Source organism: Leptonotus elevatus, chromosome 13 (assembly GCF_054856555.1).
Source record: "Leptonotus elevatus isolate MCC_2025b chromosome 13, RoL_Lele_1.0, whole genome shotgun sequence".
Taxonomy (NCBI): domain Eukaryota; kingdom Metazoa; phylum Chordata; class Actinopteri; order Syngnathiformes; family Syngnathidae; genus Leptonotus; species Leptonotus elevatus.
In genome coordinates this window covers 1,203,000-1,216,782 of record NC_141251.1, presented here as the reverse complement: position 1 = coordinate 1,216,782, position 13,783 = coordinate 1,203,000, and the positions used below count along the sequence as shown (strand labels likewise).

General features: G+C 41.1%; 1 protein-coding gene and 1 long non-coding RNA gene across 4 annotated transcripts; one reads left to right on the top strand and one right to left on the bottom strand.

Annotated features, from left to right (window-relative positions):
- Nucleotides 1-36: 36 nt before the first annotated feature.
- Nucleotides 37-12,814, top strand: LOC147163395 (uncharacterized). Of its 2 annotated transcripts, none has more exons than XR_015096891.1 (4): nucleotides 37-78; nucleotides 1,239-1,360; nucleotides 7,681-7,775; nucleotides 12,322-12,814. It is a non-coding gene; the product is annotated as an uncharacterized LOC147163395 (long non-coding RNA). The 2 variants fall into 2 exon arrangements; XR_015096892.1 differs by having other exon boundaries at nucleotides 12,319-12,814.
- LOC147163394 (melanopsin-A-like) lies at nucleotides 496-13,584 on the bottom strand. Of its 2 annotated transcripts, none has more exons than XM_086093097.1 (12): nucleotides 13,413-13,584; nucleotides 12,381-12,566; nucleotides 9,266-9,408; nucleotides 7,700-7,833; nucleotides 7,226-7,429; nucleotides 6,091-6,262; nucleotides 5,772-5,951; nucleotides 5,394-5,501; nucleotides 3,281-3,470; nucleotides 1,920-2,084; nucleotides 1,772-1,831; nucleotides 496-1,428 (listed from the first exon to the last, which is right to left on the bottom strand). In XM_086093097.1, exons 2-12 carry the CDS (start codon nucleotides 12,519-12,521, stop codon nucleotides 1,264-1,266), a joined length of 1,662 nt encoding a protein of 553 aa, XP_085949223.1. In that variant the 5' UTR covers nucleotides 12,522-12,566; nucleotides 13,413-13,584; the 3' UTR covers nucleotides 496-1,263. The 2 variants fall into 2 exon arrangements, with proteins under 2 accessions (XP_085949223.1, XP_085949225.1); XM_086093099.1 differs by lacking the exon at nucleotides 13,413-13,584 and adding an exon at nucleotides 10,813-10,910 and having other exon boundaries at nucleotides 12,381-12,527.
- Nucleotides 13,585-13,783: the final 199 nt, after the last annotated feature.

The following is a 13,783-nucleotide window of genomic DNA, read 5'->3' as shown; positions in this document are numbered from 1 at the left end:
CGATGTTTTACTTCTTCTTCTGTGGTGCGCGGGCTTTTTATTTAAAGGGACAGTAACGGCTAGCAGTCACGTGAGGAGGTAGGTCTCTCTCTCTGACACTCCCCAGATAATCGATAATTGTTATGAGTATAAATTAATTACTTGTTAAGCAACAGTCGTAAATATTAAAAACACAACAATACGATAATAAACATACTATTGACTAAATTGTTGAAAAGTGTCAGTGTTAGAAATCTTTGCCAGCTCAGAATGTGGCAACGTGGTGCACTAGTGGTACTGGTTAGCATCACCGCCTCACAGTTTCCATGTCGTCCAAGCATGTTATGCTTAGCTTCAATGAAGATGGGGAAAAAAATGTCCATAGCGAGTGTGAATGCTTGTTTCTTATGGATTCTCTGTTTATGCGTCTTCTCACTTGTGTTTGAATTTAGACCATAATACAGAAATAAAGCATCATCGTAATAACTAAGCTGGGAACAAATTAGGCAGTTTTTTTATTTATAAAAATAAAAGAAACAATAACGTAAACTTACATATACAATAATTCTGAGAAACAAACATGTTTAACGTGATTTTACATTAGGGATAGTAAGTGTATAATGCACAATGTTTTACTTCACATTTTAGGTATGGAAGGTTATGAAAAATCAAATGAAACACTTGACTACTGACAACATAAGCAAGGAAAAGAAAACATTTTATCAACATGGTTTATTTTGGTCTGACAGAAAGAGGCCCATCAACAGTCCCAAGCCGTGCTCCCAACACACGCTCGTTTTCATGAAAACATTCAAACCGATGAAGAAATGTCATGTAAATATATTCGGGTAAAAAAATAGGCCCCCCGCAAAACCAACAGCAGCAAAGCAGTCACTTTACCCTCAAGCCAGACACAATCATAATGCACAGAAAAGTCATCAAAACACAGACACAAAAATAACAACAAAAAACAATAATACTCTTGTGCTGGGGAACTTTTATCACATTCTTATTTTTTGGCTGGGGGGGGGGGGGGGGTGCTTGCAAGGGTCAGCATGATTGAGTAGGGAAAAGTAATTCAATTCAATTCAATGGATCGTTCAAATCTGTGATACTCCTTGATGCTGTATAATTATTACAAATAATCTAGTAAAAATATTGGTAAAACAAATTGTTTTACGTACACAATTAATATACAGTATATAATGAATTGATGTAACTGAATCGATTGACTACTTGCATGTGTTTCTAATGTACAGATATAAAGTGGACCGGTCACATGCTTCAACCAGAGCCTGCCCCCGTGCTGCTGTAGGTGGCCTTGGCGCGGGTGGAGCGTGAGCTGCTGCGTCCAATGGGGAGGAAGGGGCTGGACTCAGAGGTAATGACGATGCTCGGGATGCGACTTAGCACGCTTCTGCTCACGTGAGCGTCTGCCAAGTCGCCGCTCTGTCGGTGGACAAAGTGCTAAGATTTACAATCAATCTAAAAAACAATATACCTGTACACCATATTCGTGGTTCAACGTTAGCCCTCCCACTATGTCACAGATTTCACAGTTCATCATTGATTTTTTCAATGTAAAGTACAGTACAGTTACTCAACTACTCATCTCTGTTAAACATCGCTAATTAAATATACCAAGTTAGTGAAAATGAAATCAGAGCACAGTGATGGAAATTAAAAGATGGTGATCATACTTGAAGGTCCCAAGTAAGCGTATGAACTTCAAATAGAATAAAGTATCCTACAAAGTTGACATTCATTCCCGTTGTTGTGTTTTTGAACTCACGTTAGGAATGTTGCCACGTTCACTGACGCCAATCATGGAAATATCCGTGTCAAAAGACGTCTGCGCAAAGACAAACAAATGCATGAGAATTTACGTTGAACCCAAACAAACGTTAACATCATCAAGATGATATTGATTGCCGTCTGACCCTCTCAAAGATTCCAGAGTCATGGTTTTTCATTTTTCCCTTGAAGCTGGATGACGGTTTGAATTCGGGGAATTCTGCCGTGTCCCTGCTGATCTCGCAGGACACCTGGCGGCTGGCGGGCCGAGAGCTCAGACTGGGCAGGTCCGCCTCCGTGTCTGTTAAAACCTGTCCGGGAAACACAAAACTCTTAACTACAAGGCCATTTCTGGAGAAATTGTGTGTGAATGCCGAGGGACTCATTAACATAGAAGAACTTTTGACTGTCAGATAAAAAATGCTGAATTGAAATGATAGCGGTACAATTGTAAAACGTCTCCATGAATTGAATCATGGAAAATGTGGGGAGTGTGATAAACAGTTTGGGGACTCTGAAGCGGACCCTCCAATCTGTAGGGTTGAAGTCGAAAAGTTCCTACATGCTCTGGATGTTGTTTGGCTGTCTTGGTAGACATGCCTCTGCACATCGTATGGACTGGAAGGGGAAGTCAACCATAAACATTTCTTGACAATAATATTTTAAATGTGACCTCACTTGTCTAAACATGACATTTTGATTAATATTTACATTTGTGGAATATCAGTTATGAAACAAATTCCAGCCGTTTTTTTTCCATCTCAGGGAGCGGCCATTTTGCCACTTGATGTCGACTGAAGATGACATCACAGTTGCTCAGGATTTAGGCAACGACCAATCACATAATTTTCACTCGACAGCAAGTGGCAAAATGGCCGCCTTCTGATATTGACAAAAGCTGCTGGATTATTCCACTAATGCAATATTAACCAGAGTATCGTATTTAGACTAGTGGGCCTGAATATGGAGGACCAAAACTGCCATAATTAAAAAATAAATGACTAATTAAATAAATGAATAAAAGTGGAAATTAAAACAGATATAAAATATATAATTCAAAAATTTAATACATAAAATAGATATAAATGGAAATAAAAATAGCGTTCTTAATTCTATTTATATATTTATTTCGACATTTGTTTTTGTATTTATTTAAAAAAAAATATATAATTTAATTTTTTATTTTTATTTTTTTACTTTATTTATTTAGGGATATATATAATTGTTGTTGTTTTTATTTCCATTTATATGTATTTTTTGTATTTCATTTTGAATTATATTTTTTAAATCCGTTTTTATTTTCACTTTTATTCATTTATATTTATTTGCCATTTATTTATTTTCAACTTTAGCAGTTTTGCTCTTCCATAGCATAGAACATACACGTCGTCAAGAAAAAGATTTTAGGTTGACTTCCCTTTCAAGAAGGGTGCGTACAAAGTACAAGGGGATCCCACTCCTCAGCCTTGCTGCCAAGGTCTCTTCAGGGCCGCTGCGTCGGACTCACCGATTCGCTGTCGGAGGCCGAGGAACGGCGACTCTTGCTGAGTCGTCGGAAGTGCGCGCTGGTGTCGGAGGTCTGGCTGGAGACGGTGGAACGCCGCGTGGACACGAAACTGCTGCTGGCCGAGCGAAGGTCCATAGGACGCACGCACAGAAGAGTGCCGAGACACGGGATGTACTTGGCCAACGCCACCCTGAGCAACAATATTGTGAAAACGCTCATTTTCACATTGGAGCACGGTTGATGAATTTCCATCACTTTGTAAATGTTTAGAGTTTAGCTGCAAGTGGTTTTAGACTGACTAAGTGGTTAGTTTGGTAAAGACCTTTTCGCCACGATGTTACGGTTATTTCCAGGTGGCAAAAATAATGACACAAGTTATGTCGACAAAGTGATTGAGAAAACTGTGAAAATGGAGTGACGGTTGTTGTATTCTTCTCTACCAGCTTAGACCGATCGTCTGACACATCAGTACAAAAGAAAACGTTAGGTGAGGTCAATCTTTTAGGGTGATCTGGGAAGGAGCGCAATGTTCGGAATCATTCATCTTTCTCTGCTCCCGACACTGTTGTGACTAGTCTGGGTGTCGTCTGCCTTTGGGCCAAAGTCGGCTGGGGTCGGTTATAGCCACCTGCGACCGGCAGGATAAGCACGATGAAAAATAGATGGATTTCGCTTTGATTGCTTCCGTGTAAAATGGCCTTGAGATCCCACCATCGTTTAATCATCAAAGTGATGATGATGATGATGATGATAATGCTTTAAACCTTTTTCATCATGCAATGATGTGCTTTGCACTTAGCATATGTCGTCTATTAGTGTGTGCGGTTGTCTCCAGCCCAGTTAACATTTAGGTCAACTGAGCGGAACGCCTGAAAGTGTTGACATTAGTGTTAACTTTGTCAATCGAAAAATAAATAAAAATAATTTCATCAATGCGCATTTTTCACCGGACTAAAACCCTTGTTGATAAACAATAACTGGGACTAAATCAGTCTGCATTTTCGTCGACTAATGAAGACGAGACGAGAATGTACTTCACTTAACAAAACCTGGACTCAAATCTATGGACATGATTTTGTAATATCTCGTCTCTGCTCATCTGTCATGTGACACATAGTGACACACCCCCTTTCAAATCTGCAACTAGCAAGTGGAACATGCACATGGGACAGACAGGAGCTGGATTCACGGTGAAAGGTCATTTAAAAAAAGAAGTAAATTATAGTTATAACGTAACGTTCCAACAACAATGTTAATCCGACCGCTAACTAACGCTGGCAAATTTATTAGCTTGTACCATGGAGCCAAAGTAGCCAATGAAATACTTAGATCCAAAAATGTTCAACGTAATCGCTGACAAAAAAAAAAAATAGGCCTACGGGAGTAAAATGATTGTCCTGACTAAAACTAGACTAAAACGTTGACAGTTTTTGTTGATTAAAACAAAATGAATAAAATTATGTTTCTTGGACTAAGATAAAGACTAAAATGCTTGATTTATAGTCGAATCAAAATTGACTAAATCAAAACGGGATGAGGTTGACTACGATAAAAACTAACAATCATGATTGAAACTGGACTAAAACTGAGACTAAATTTTAAAATGGCGGATAAAATTAACACTAATTGACATGTTGTTGCTGATCAAGTAGGCAGAGACTTCCGTTGGTCTCATAAAGCGAACATCACAGGTTAGAACTTGGTTCGTGCCTTTTGGCTGCAGTCGTAGCCAAGTGGGATCGATTCCCGGATCGAGTCAACCATTGCCAGAAAGGATGTGGTTGAAAAAGGCCAACTTGGTCAAGTGTGGACTGACTGCATGCCAATTAATAACAAGGAGATGGGTTCAACATTGTTAGCTAATATAGCCTACCACCGCTAGTTGCAACAAACTCTAATCCATAACAGGTGGTTTAAATAGAAGGATGGAAACCGCGGCTGGGTTTCCAAGCACACGTGCCGGTAGCCTCAACAGACACCGGCACTGAACACCGCAGCGGCTGAAGTTATAGCTAGAAAATGGGACATCCTGATAGCTTTGCTCAAATGTCACGAGTTGAATGCGGAAGACCAAATTCATCAATATGTCTGATTGGTGTTCCTTTCTGCCTACCTGTACTTCGGGTGCGTGATGGCGTAGATGATGGGGTTGTGGATGGCCGAAGCCTTGGCGATGACGGCAGGCACGCAATTCATGTAGGGCGTCAACATGTCAGCGTACCTTCACAAAAAGACAACAAGAATTGCAAACGGGCCCACCATAGCAAAGTATCGCACCTGGCGTATCCACGTTTTCCCTGTCCATTCTTTTATTTATTTATTTATTTATTTTATTTTATTTTTTTATTTTTTTTTTAAAGAGCTCAGTATTGTTCATTCGGAAATGTCATCATCATTGCTCTTTTATTTTTATTTATTTTTTATTTTTTTTTATTTTTTTTTTTTTGTCCATTCTCTTTAATGCATGAGCGAAAACACGGCCAGTTTTTACCCGGCGAAGGCGGTGAGGGCCACGGTGGAGTACGGCGACCAGGACACCACGTAGAGCAGGATGACGATCAGCGCGATCTTGGCCATCTTCCACTCGTTCTGCAGCCGGTGGAAGGACTTGGTGGAGTCGCGAGAAGCCACGTGGCCGTGCACTCCGCTCCCGCTCATCTTGCCCACTGCCCTAAGGCATACGCGCACACACACATTGTTGAACAAAAAAAAGAGTCTTTTAGATTAAATTATTTCAACGTGAACATTGAAAATGAGACACGCAGGGGGTGCAAACAAACACAAAAGGGCGCGGCCGGCGTGCTACTGACTTGTTGGTGTTGCGTATGGCGCGGAAGATGAAGACGTAACAGTAGACGATGACGAGGAGCGGCAGGAAGAAGACGAAGACGAACAGCAGCATGGTGTACGCTCGCACCGACGGCGTGAACGTCATGTAGTCCCACGTGCACGATGTGAGCAGCCCCTCGGGCACGTACGCGCCTGGCACAGACACACACGCACACACGTGACCTCACGAGCAAAGATGTCAACATGTGGAGAAACATTAGCAAACAATACACATGCTTGTCCTTTTTGTCCTAATTTACTTTTCCCCCTCCCAAATTTACATTGTGTACATTTTGTCCATTTAGCAAATTTGGGCAACTTTATGAAAAATGTTCAGCAATTTTGTGCAGTTTGGCAATTTTTGTCATTTTTGTTAACTGTCCATTTTGTGCCAATTGCCTACTATGCCGATTAGGTTTTTCCAATATTTTCCAGCCAGCGTTGTGATTCAGGTTGATTTTCTTCTTTTTCATTTTGTGATTTTTGTCAATTTTGTTATTTATTGTCCATATTTTCCATTTGCCCTTTTGATTTTTCCAATTTTACTAATTTGGATAGTTTTTCCATTTTTCTTTTTTTGTGTGAATTTTGTTCAGTTTTGTCTATTTTGTGCAAATTGTCAAGTTTCCAATTTTGCCAATTATAGAACAACTTTTTTTTCAGTTCAGTCGGTTTTTCCCCAGGTTTTTATGTAACCCCCCGCCCACCCCACAACCCCCAATTTTGTCTCCTTTGTCAATTTTGTGCAGTTGAAAGTTATGTTGATTTGATTTTAAGAATTTTGCCATTCTTTCCAATGATATATGATTCTTGTCAGATTCAGTTCAGTTTTGCGGTTTTTGTTGATCAGTTTGGTCAAATTCTGTCTATTTTGTACAGGACATATTTCCCACTGTTGGGAATCTTATTTTGTATCTTTGTATCTAATTTTTTTCCTATTTTGTCAATTTTGTACATTGTGTTTTTTGGTCCCTTTTACCATTTGTGTCCATTTTTTAAATGTACGTTTTGTAGAGTAGTGCGTGCATGTGTGCGTGCATGTGTGCGTGCGTGCATGTGTGCGTGCATGTGTGCGTGCGTGCATGTGTGCATGTGCGTGCATGCGAGCGTGCTCACTCCATCCGAAGAAAGGCGGCAAACTCCACCCCAGTGAGTACGCCCACGCGGCCGCCAGGACGACAAGGGCCCGTTTCCGTGACAACACACCAATGGAGGTCAGAGGTCGCGTGATGACAAAGTAGCGGTCCACAGCGATCACCGTCAACGTGATCATGGAGCAGATGCCAAAGAGCGCGCCGCAGAACGCGTATAGCTCACAGGCTGCGACACGCACACGCACGCACACACACACACACACACACACACACACACACACACACACACAAGACCGAGCCACGTTACTTCCAACCAACAACAAACAAATAAACAAACACCACAAATATTTTCTCTTTTTTTGTTGTTGAAATCTTATCGACAATTTTGTCGAAATTTGTTTGGTAATTTTTCTTTCTTTGTAAAATGTTTATCCATCTTTATGCATTTTGTCATACATTGTCTGTTGCTCATTCCAGGGCGTGCGTGCGTGCGTACCTTTCTCGCCAAAGATCCACCTCTTGTGCATGCTGCTGGTGAAGAAAACGGGCACCTGCGTGACGCACATCAGCAGGTCAGTGATGGCCAAGTTGATGATGAACATGTTGGCGGGCGTGCGCAGGCTGCGGCTCCTGAACACACACACACACACACACACACACACACAGAACGTGTCATTGTGTGTGTTAATAATCGGGTCACATGGCTGATCACAGCCATTAGCAGCTGCTATGATCAAAATAAAATTTCATTTACATTTAAGTCTTTCTTTGATCAGTTTCCCACTTCCAATTTGTGCAGGATTACAAAATGTACAGACTTGCAAAATATACAAAATGGACTACAAATGGAGTAAATGGACAAAATTAACAAACATGCAAAATATAAAATATGCAAAAAGTACGAAATGAATACAGTAAATAAACACATTTAGGAGGGGAGAAAATTACCAATTGGACAAAATTGATTAATTGTGAAAAGTGACCAAATGTGCAAAATAAATGGAAAAATACGGAAAAATGCATGATAGATGGAACAAAAGACGCAAAATGTACCAAATTAACTAAATGTGCCAAACTAGAGGGAAATGGACAAAATACTATACTCAACACTAATCATTGCACAAAATGGACATAATGTGAACAATTGACAAAAATCACTCAAAGCAAAATGTACAAATGAATAGAATTCCAACAAATTCTTGGTCCAGTTCGTTGCTGTACCTCTTTAAAGTTCCACTTCGACCTGCCTGTGACATAAATATGCTACATTAGAGATATGCAAACATTATATAATGAATGATGTAAATGACACATGTATGTGTCACTTGAAATAAAAAAATGGCATTAAAGGGACGAAATGTGATTTGGCCACTTTGGTGTAAAATCCAAGCAAAGTCCGATTCTTTCCATCACGTCCTGGCGTCACGTCAGCGATTGATTGATCTGATTGTTGCTCCCCCAACTCAACACCACGTGTGCAAATTTACCTAAATTCGATGGATGGCCGTCTGCTAAGTGCTGCCATCAATAACGAGTCGCTTCAAAGGCTTGTGGGAAAATGTCTGCCGGGTGAAAGATAGGACACAGCGGCAACTGGGTCCATCAAAACCGGGGAGTCTCGCGACGGACGACTGTTAGCGCACGCCTGCGATTTTTGGCAACCACGACACTACGTTACCCAGGATTCTCTGCGAATGGCTGCTTTCACCTCGAGTGGACGACAACATGTATCCAACATGTATCCAACATGTATCCAACATGTATCCAACATGTATCCAACATGTATCCAACATGTATCCATTTGGCCTTCGGAATGGTCACAGCGCATACAAACAATAGATTGGTCAACAGTCAATCACAGGGCACCGAGACACAAATGAATGATTGGTCGCCACTTGATGTCAGGACACATATTGACAAAGAATAGACTGGTCGCCGGCCAAGGATTGTTTTCTTTTCACCGTTGACTGTTGCCCAAGGTGATAAATTGGGAGCCAAATCCAGCCAACCAAACGAATTGACGTCATTGTGTCGCTGTGACCATATTTGGTCGTGCGCCTACCTGCTGAAAGCGTAGATGACCAGGAAGTTGCCGATCAATCCGGTGATGCCGATGGCGAGGATGACGGAGCCGATGGTGTAGTGGGCGTGGTCCGGCACGTCCACGGTGGGGAACGGGTGAGGGACCCGGCTCGCCATCGCCGCCTGGAGGATAAGAGGGAGAATTGACTACATAGTTTGACTGAGCAACATGAAATTTGGTGGATGTGTCTATCATGAGGAGACCCACAAAAAAGTCTCAAGAGGCCATGCTTGAAAAGGCACAGGAAGTATGCCATTTTGGTTTGAATCGGCCATCTTAGGCACATCTTGCCCATTTCTGCCGTCCTTAAAAGACCAACAAGTCTTAGAGATTTTGCCCAATTGCTACCAAACTTGAGTCACCCGCACTCGATAGATGGACAACGCCAAATTGCAATGCATTTTAGTTTTTGTCATTTTCTCTGAGCAGAGCATGGCAACCAAATTTGATGACTCTTGATAGCGCCTACAGGAATGTTTTAAACATTCAGCCCCTGAAGCCAGTTTCACTGAGCTACAAAAGATTTGGTAGACTTGTCTATGATGAGTAGAGCCACACACACAAAAAAAAAGCCTCAAGAACAGAGGTGGCAAATTCAGGTCCAAAAATAAAAACCCTGCCACAGTTTGGCTTTAGGCTCGCTAGCTCCCTAGCTGGTAAACGAGCACCATGGGAGCTAGCTAGCTAGCACCTGGGGCTAAAGCCAAACTGTGGCATGGTTTTTACTTTCTGGACTTGGATTTGCCATCTCTGTTGTCCAATGTGCCATGAAAACGTTTTTGCCAACTCTGCTCAAGAAGTCAAGCCCAAAAAGTCACAGGGCGTTGGCTATTTTCATTTGCATCAGACGTTACATCTTGACCATTCCCAATGGTCCTTAAAAGACCAGCAAGTCCTCAAGATTTTGTCTTATTAAATTTGAACCACCCAAACCTGGCAGATTGGAAGAAGGATTTTATTTTTTGTCAAGTTTGTCTGGGCAGAGCATGACCACAAACTTTGATGACTCGTGGTCGCGCCTACAAGCACATTTTCAAAATTCAGCCCCTAAAGCCAGTTTTCCTGGATACAAAAATGTATTTCTTTTTAAATTGGTAGACATGTCTATCATGAGTCGACCCACGAAAACGTCTCAAGAAGTCTAACAGTTGTGTTTGGAACACAGCCATTTTGCGGTCGTTCATCACTTGGCAAGTGTTTACAACGCGATTTAGGATTTTACACCTTTCAGGTTTAACGTACACAATGCGTATGTAACACCTTCTGAGTATCAAACTTGGTATGAGGATTAAACATAATGGAAGTATTAAGAATATGATGAGTATGAAATGAGTATGAATTCCTTGCAAGCCGGCTGCTATTTATCCGTAGATGAATGTAAATTAGGCGCTCCTTGATGTAATCACATTCAGATTCGGCGCGGCGGGAAGCCTTCGCGTTAGCCCGTCTGGCTAATCAGCAGCGAGCTGCCTTAATTCCTTCCGAGAGCCGACTGATGAATCTCTCCGCAGTCGCTATCATCGCACCTTTAATTAAGCCGCTCGTCTCTTGTCTCCATGTCAACGGCGTTGAGCAAAGATGGAGGTCGGACAGAGGAGAAGTCCCTTCCTAATTCCATGTCCTCCTGCGGGAATATTTGACCATTTAATTAAAAAAATGCTTTGCGACTAGCGTTTGCCATTTCTCAGCATTCTCATGTGGGAACGTCAAAGGATGAAAGCTGAGCTGAGGGCACGAAATGAACTTTGTAGATAAGAACTTAATTCTCAAAACAAAGTTGATCGTGTGAGTGTCGCTCATTGCTTATGAAGGCCTTCTTTGGTATCGTGTTTATCATTCTTCTGACAAATGGTTTTCCTTTTCTGCGTATTGCATTCACTTGAAGAAAAAAATCATCCTGTTTTTCTGACAAATTTTTTGGGAATGATTTGTTTTTTGAGTTTTTTTTTTTATTTTATTTTCTGTTTTATTGAATATTTTTTCCCGTTTTTCTTTTTAAAAAAAATCTGTTTTTCTCAGTGATTTCCCCCCGTTTCATAAAATAATTTTTTTTCTGTTTTTCTAAATACATTTTCCACCTGTTTTTCTGACTAATCGATGATGTGCGTGCAAAGTCGGCCGCGCTCTGGTTTGATTGTGTAACAATCCCAGCATGCCTCGCTTCCATCGTTTCAAAGCCTTCAATCAAAAGTCATTAAAACATCAGAAGTCTTGATATTGACGTCACATGCTATCACTTCCATTACAAAGTCCTTTGGTTCAATTCCCATTTTCCAGAAGGATCAAGTCATTCGTCCCAAGTCCGAAGCCGTGATCCGATCAACTGATTCTTACAAGAATTTTTTTACGGTGGTCTTTGGGGTTTTTCATTCTCCAGTAGGACCGGTCGGCTTTAGAATGGGGGACAGGGGGGCCTTCCAAAGGCTTATGTGTGGGGGCCCAGAATTTGCTCTGCCCCAGCACGCCCTGTCAACGCGTTCATATATTTTCCTTCAAACGATGGCGTGTTCCATCGTTGCTCAAGAAGAGTAAAGCATGTAAGGAGTGTGTTCAGTGTTGATGTTGATTGTTGTGCATGCAGCAGCCACAGTGAAATAGGTCATTGAAGTTTCCCTTCGTGCGATCAATATGTTCCACACAGACCTCGCTCTCACCCACCGATTGTGTCGATAACAGCACGCATCATGTCTTTGATATTAAGCTTTTAAACATGTCGATTCGATGTTCAGGTGCCAATCAAAACACATACTATTTATTTATTTATTTATTTATTTCTTTCTTTCTTTCTTTCTTTCTTTATCTATTTATTTATTTATTTATTTATTTTTATTTAGTTGGTGTTGCGACACAATCAGGCAGAAATTTCTGTGGTGTTCACTCACACATTCTAACGGTGTCATTGTTTTTGTTAAAAACGTGTAAAGTTCGCCTTGTTCATCAGCCGATGTAAAGGCCGCCGTTTGTTGACAACTTTCATCCCATTCTTTTTTTTTTTTTCTCTCTCTCGTCCGCACCGGCGTGACGTCGCGGAGCAGGCGAAGGTTAAATGGCACTCATTCTCAAATGGAGTTTGGAAGCGCAAAGTTGGACTCACCGTGGGCGAGGCTTCGGCGGCGCTTTGCAGCTGCGAGGGCCGGTACGCGTCCACCGGAGAGGCCGAGCCGGTCAAGGTGGCGGTGGTCCAGGCGCCGGTGCTGTTGCGGGAGATAAAGGTGTGGTGGCGCGTGGCGCTCATCCTCTTCTCTCTTCCTCCTCCTCCTCCTCCTCCTCTTGGCGCCAACTGCACAATCAACACGTGCAACGCTCATGTACATGGACACGTACACACGCATGCACACACTTCTTGACCAAATTCAAACCATTCCAACTTCAACATGCTTATTCTAAACATCATGTGGACCATTACCATTATTTTCAAAATAAAAGCCACAAATTCAGCATATTTCTTTTCAAGTTCCATTTTCCACATTTCTTGAACGATTCAAATCATTACAACTCCAAACTACTCACCTTATTCCAATTCCCAAAATGTTCCAAATAAAATAAAATAAAATTCAAAATTGTGTAATTGTTTACATATCTTACCACCTAATTCCACTTCTTTTTTTTTTTACCAATTCAAAAAGCATTCCACCTTCAAACAATTCAGGCCGTTTCCAACCAAAAAATTGCAAAGAAGAAAAAAAGCCAGAAAGTCAATATTTTTGCATCTTCAGATCCAAATTCTACATTTCTTCACTAATTCAACACATTCAAAGTGATTACACGTCTTTTGTCAGCATTCCACATATTTCCACATGATTTCATTCAGAACTATGGCATTCACGTGCATTTTCTCCAGAAATTACATTTTTGTAAAACAAAATTGGAGATTTTATTTTCTGGCCTTTTTTTTGCCACAATGGTGAACTAATAAGGCCAAGCGAGATAAAAAAAAATACATATCGAACTGGCCTATCAAACTGTGAATATTGCTTGGCCTTTATTCACAATTGTATCAAATTAAAATAAATAAATAAAATATGGCCACAAAATAGGCCCAATGTCACTCAGTCCTGCTTTAAAGAAAGTTTAGAGTACATGCAAATCAAGGCAAGTTTTTGTTGAACTTAAGCTCTGACTTTACCTGAAGAGGACAAAGATGATGAAGACAATCCAAAATGTTAACTTTCCAAATGAAATGTGGGGGGCAAAAGGTTATTTTTAGTGTCCAGTTGTCCACCAGGTTCACTGACAAACACAAGAGAAGTCTTCAAACGGCATCTTTACGACCACAACAAGAAGGGAATCCTTCACTGCAAAAACACCACCTCGGCTCAGGTGCACCTTATATAAGGGATGACAGACACATGCAAACACGCACACACAAAAAGTCTGTGTGTGTGTGTGTGTGTGTGTGTGGTCAGGTATGTATGTGGGTCGCTGTGTCAATGCAGCAGAGGACATTAGGAGATGAGGACAAAAAGCTGGAATCAAACCAAAGCAAAATGAGCGAGT

Coding starts and splice junctions, on each gene's coding strand:
- LOC147163394 (XM_086093097.1), bottom strand. CDS start 12,521: ATGAGCGCCACGCGCCACCACACCTTTATCTCCCGCAACAGCACCGGC. Junction 5,952..6,090: donor GCCATACGCAACACCAACAA/GTCAGTAGCACG, acceptor CGTATGCCTTAG/GGCAGTGGGCAAGATGAGCG. Junction 3,471..5,393: donor ATCACGCACCCGAAGTACAG/GTAGGCAGAAAG, acceptor ATTGTTGCTCAG/GGTGGCGTTGGCCAAGTACA.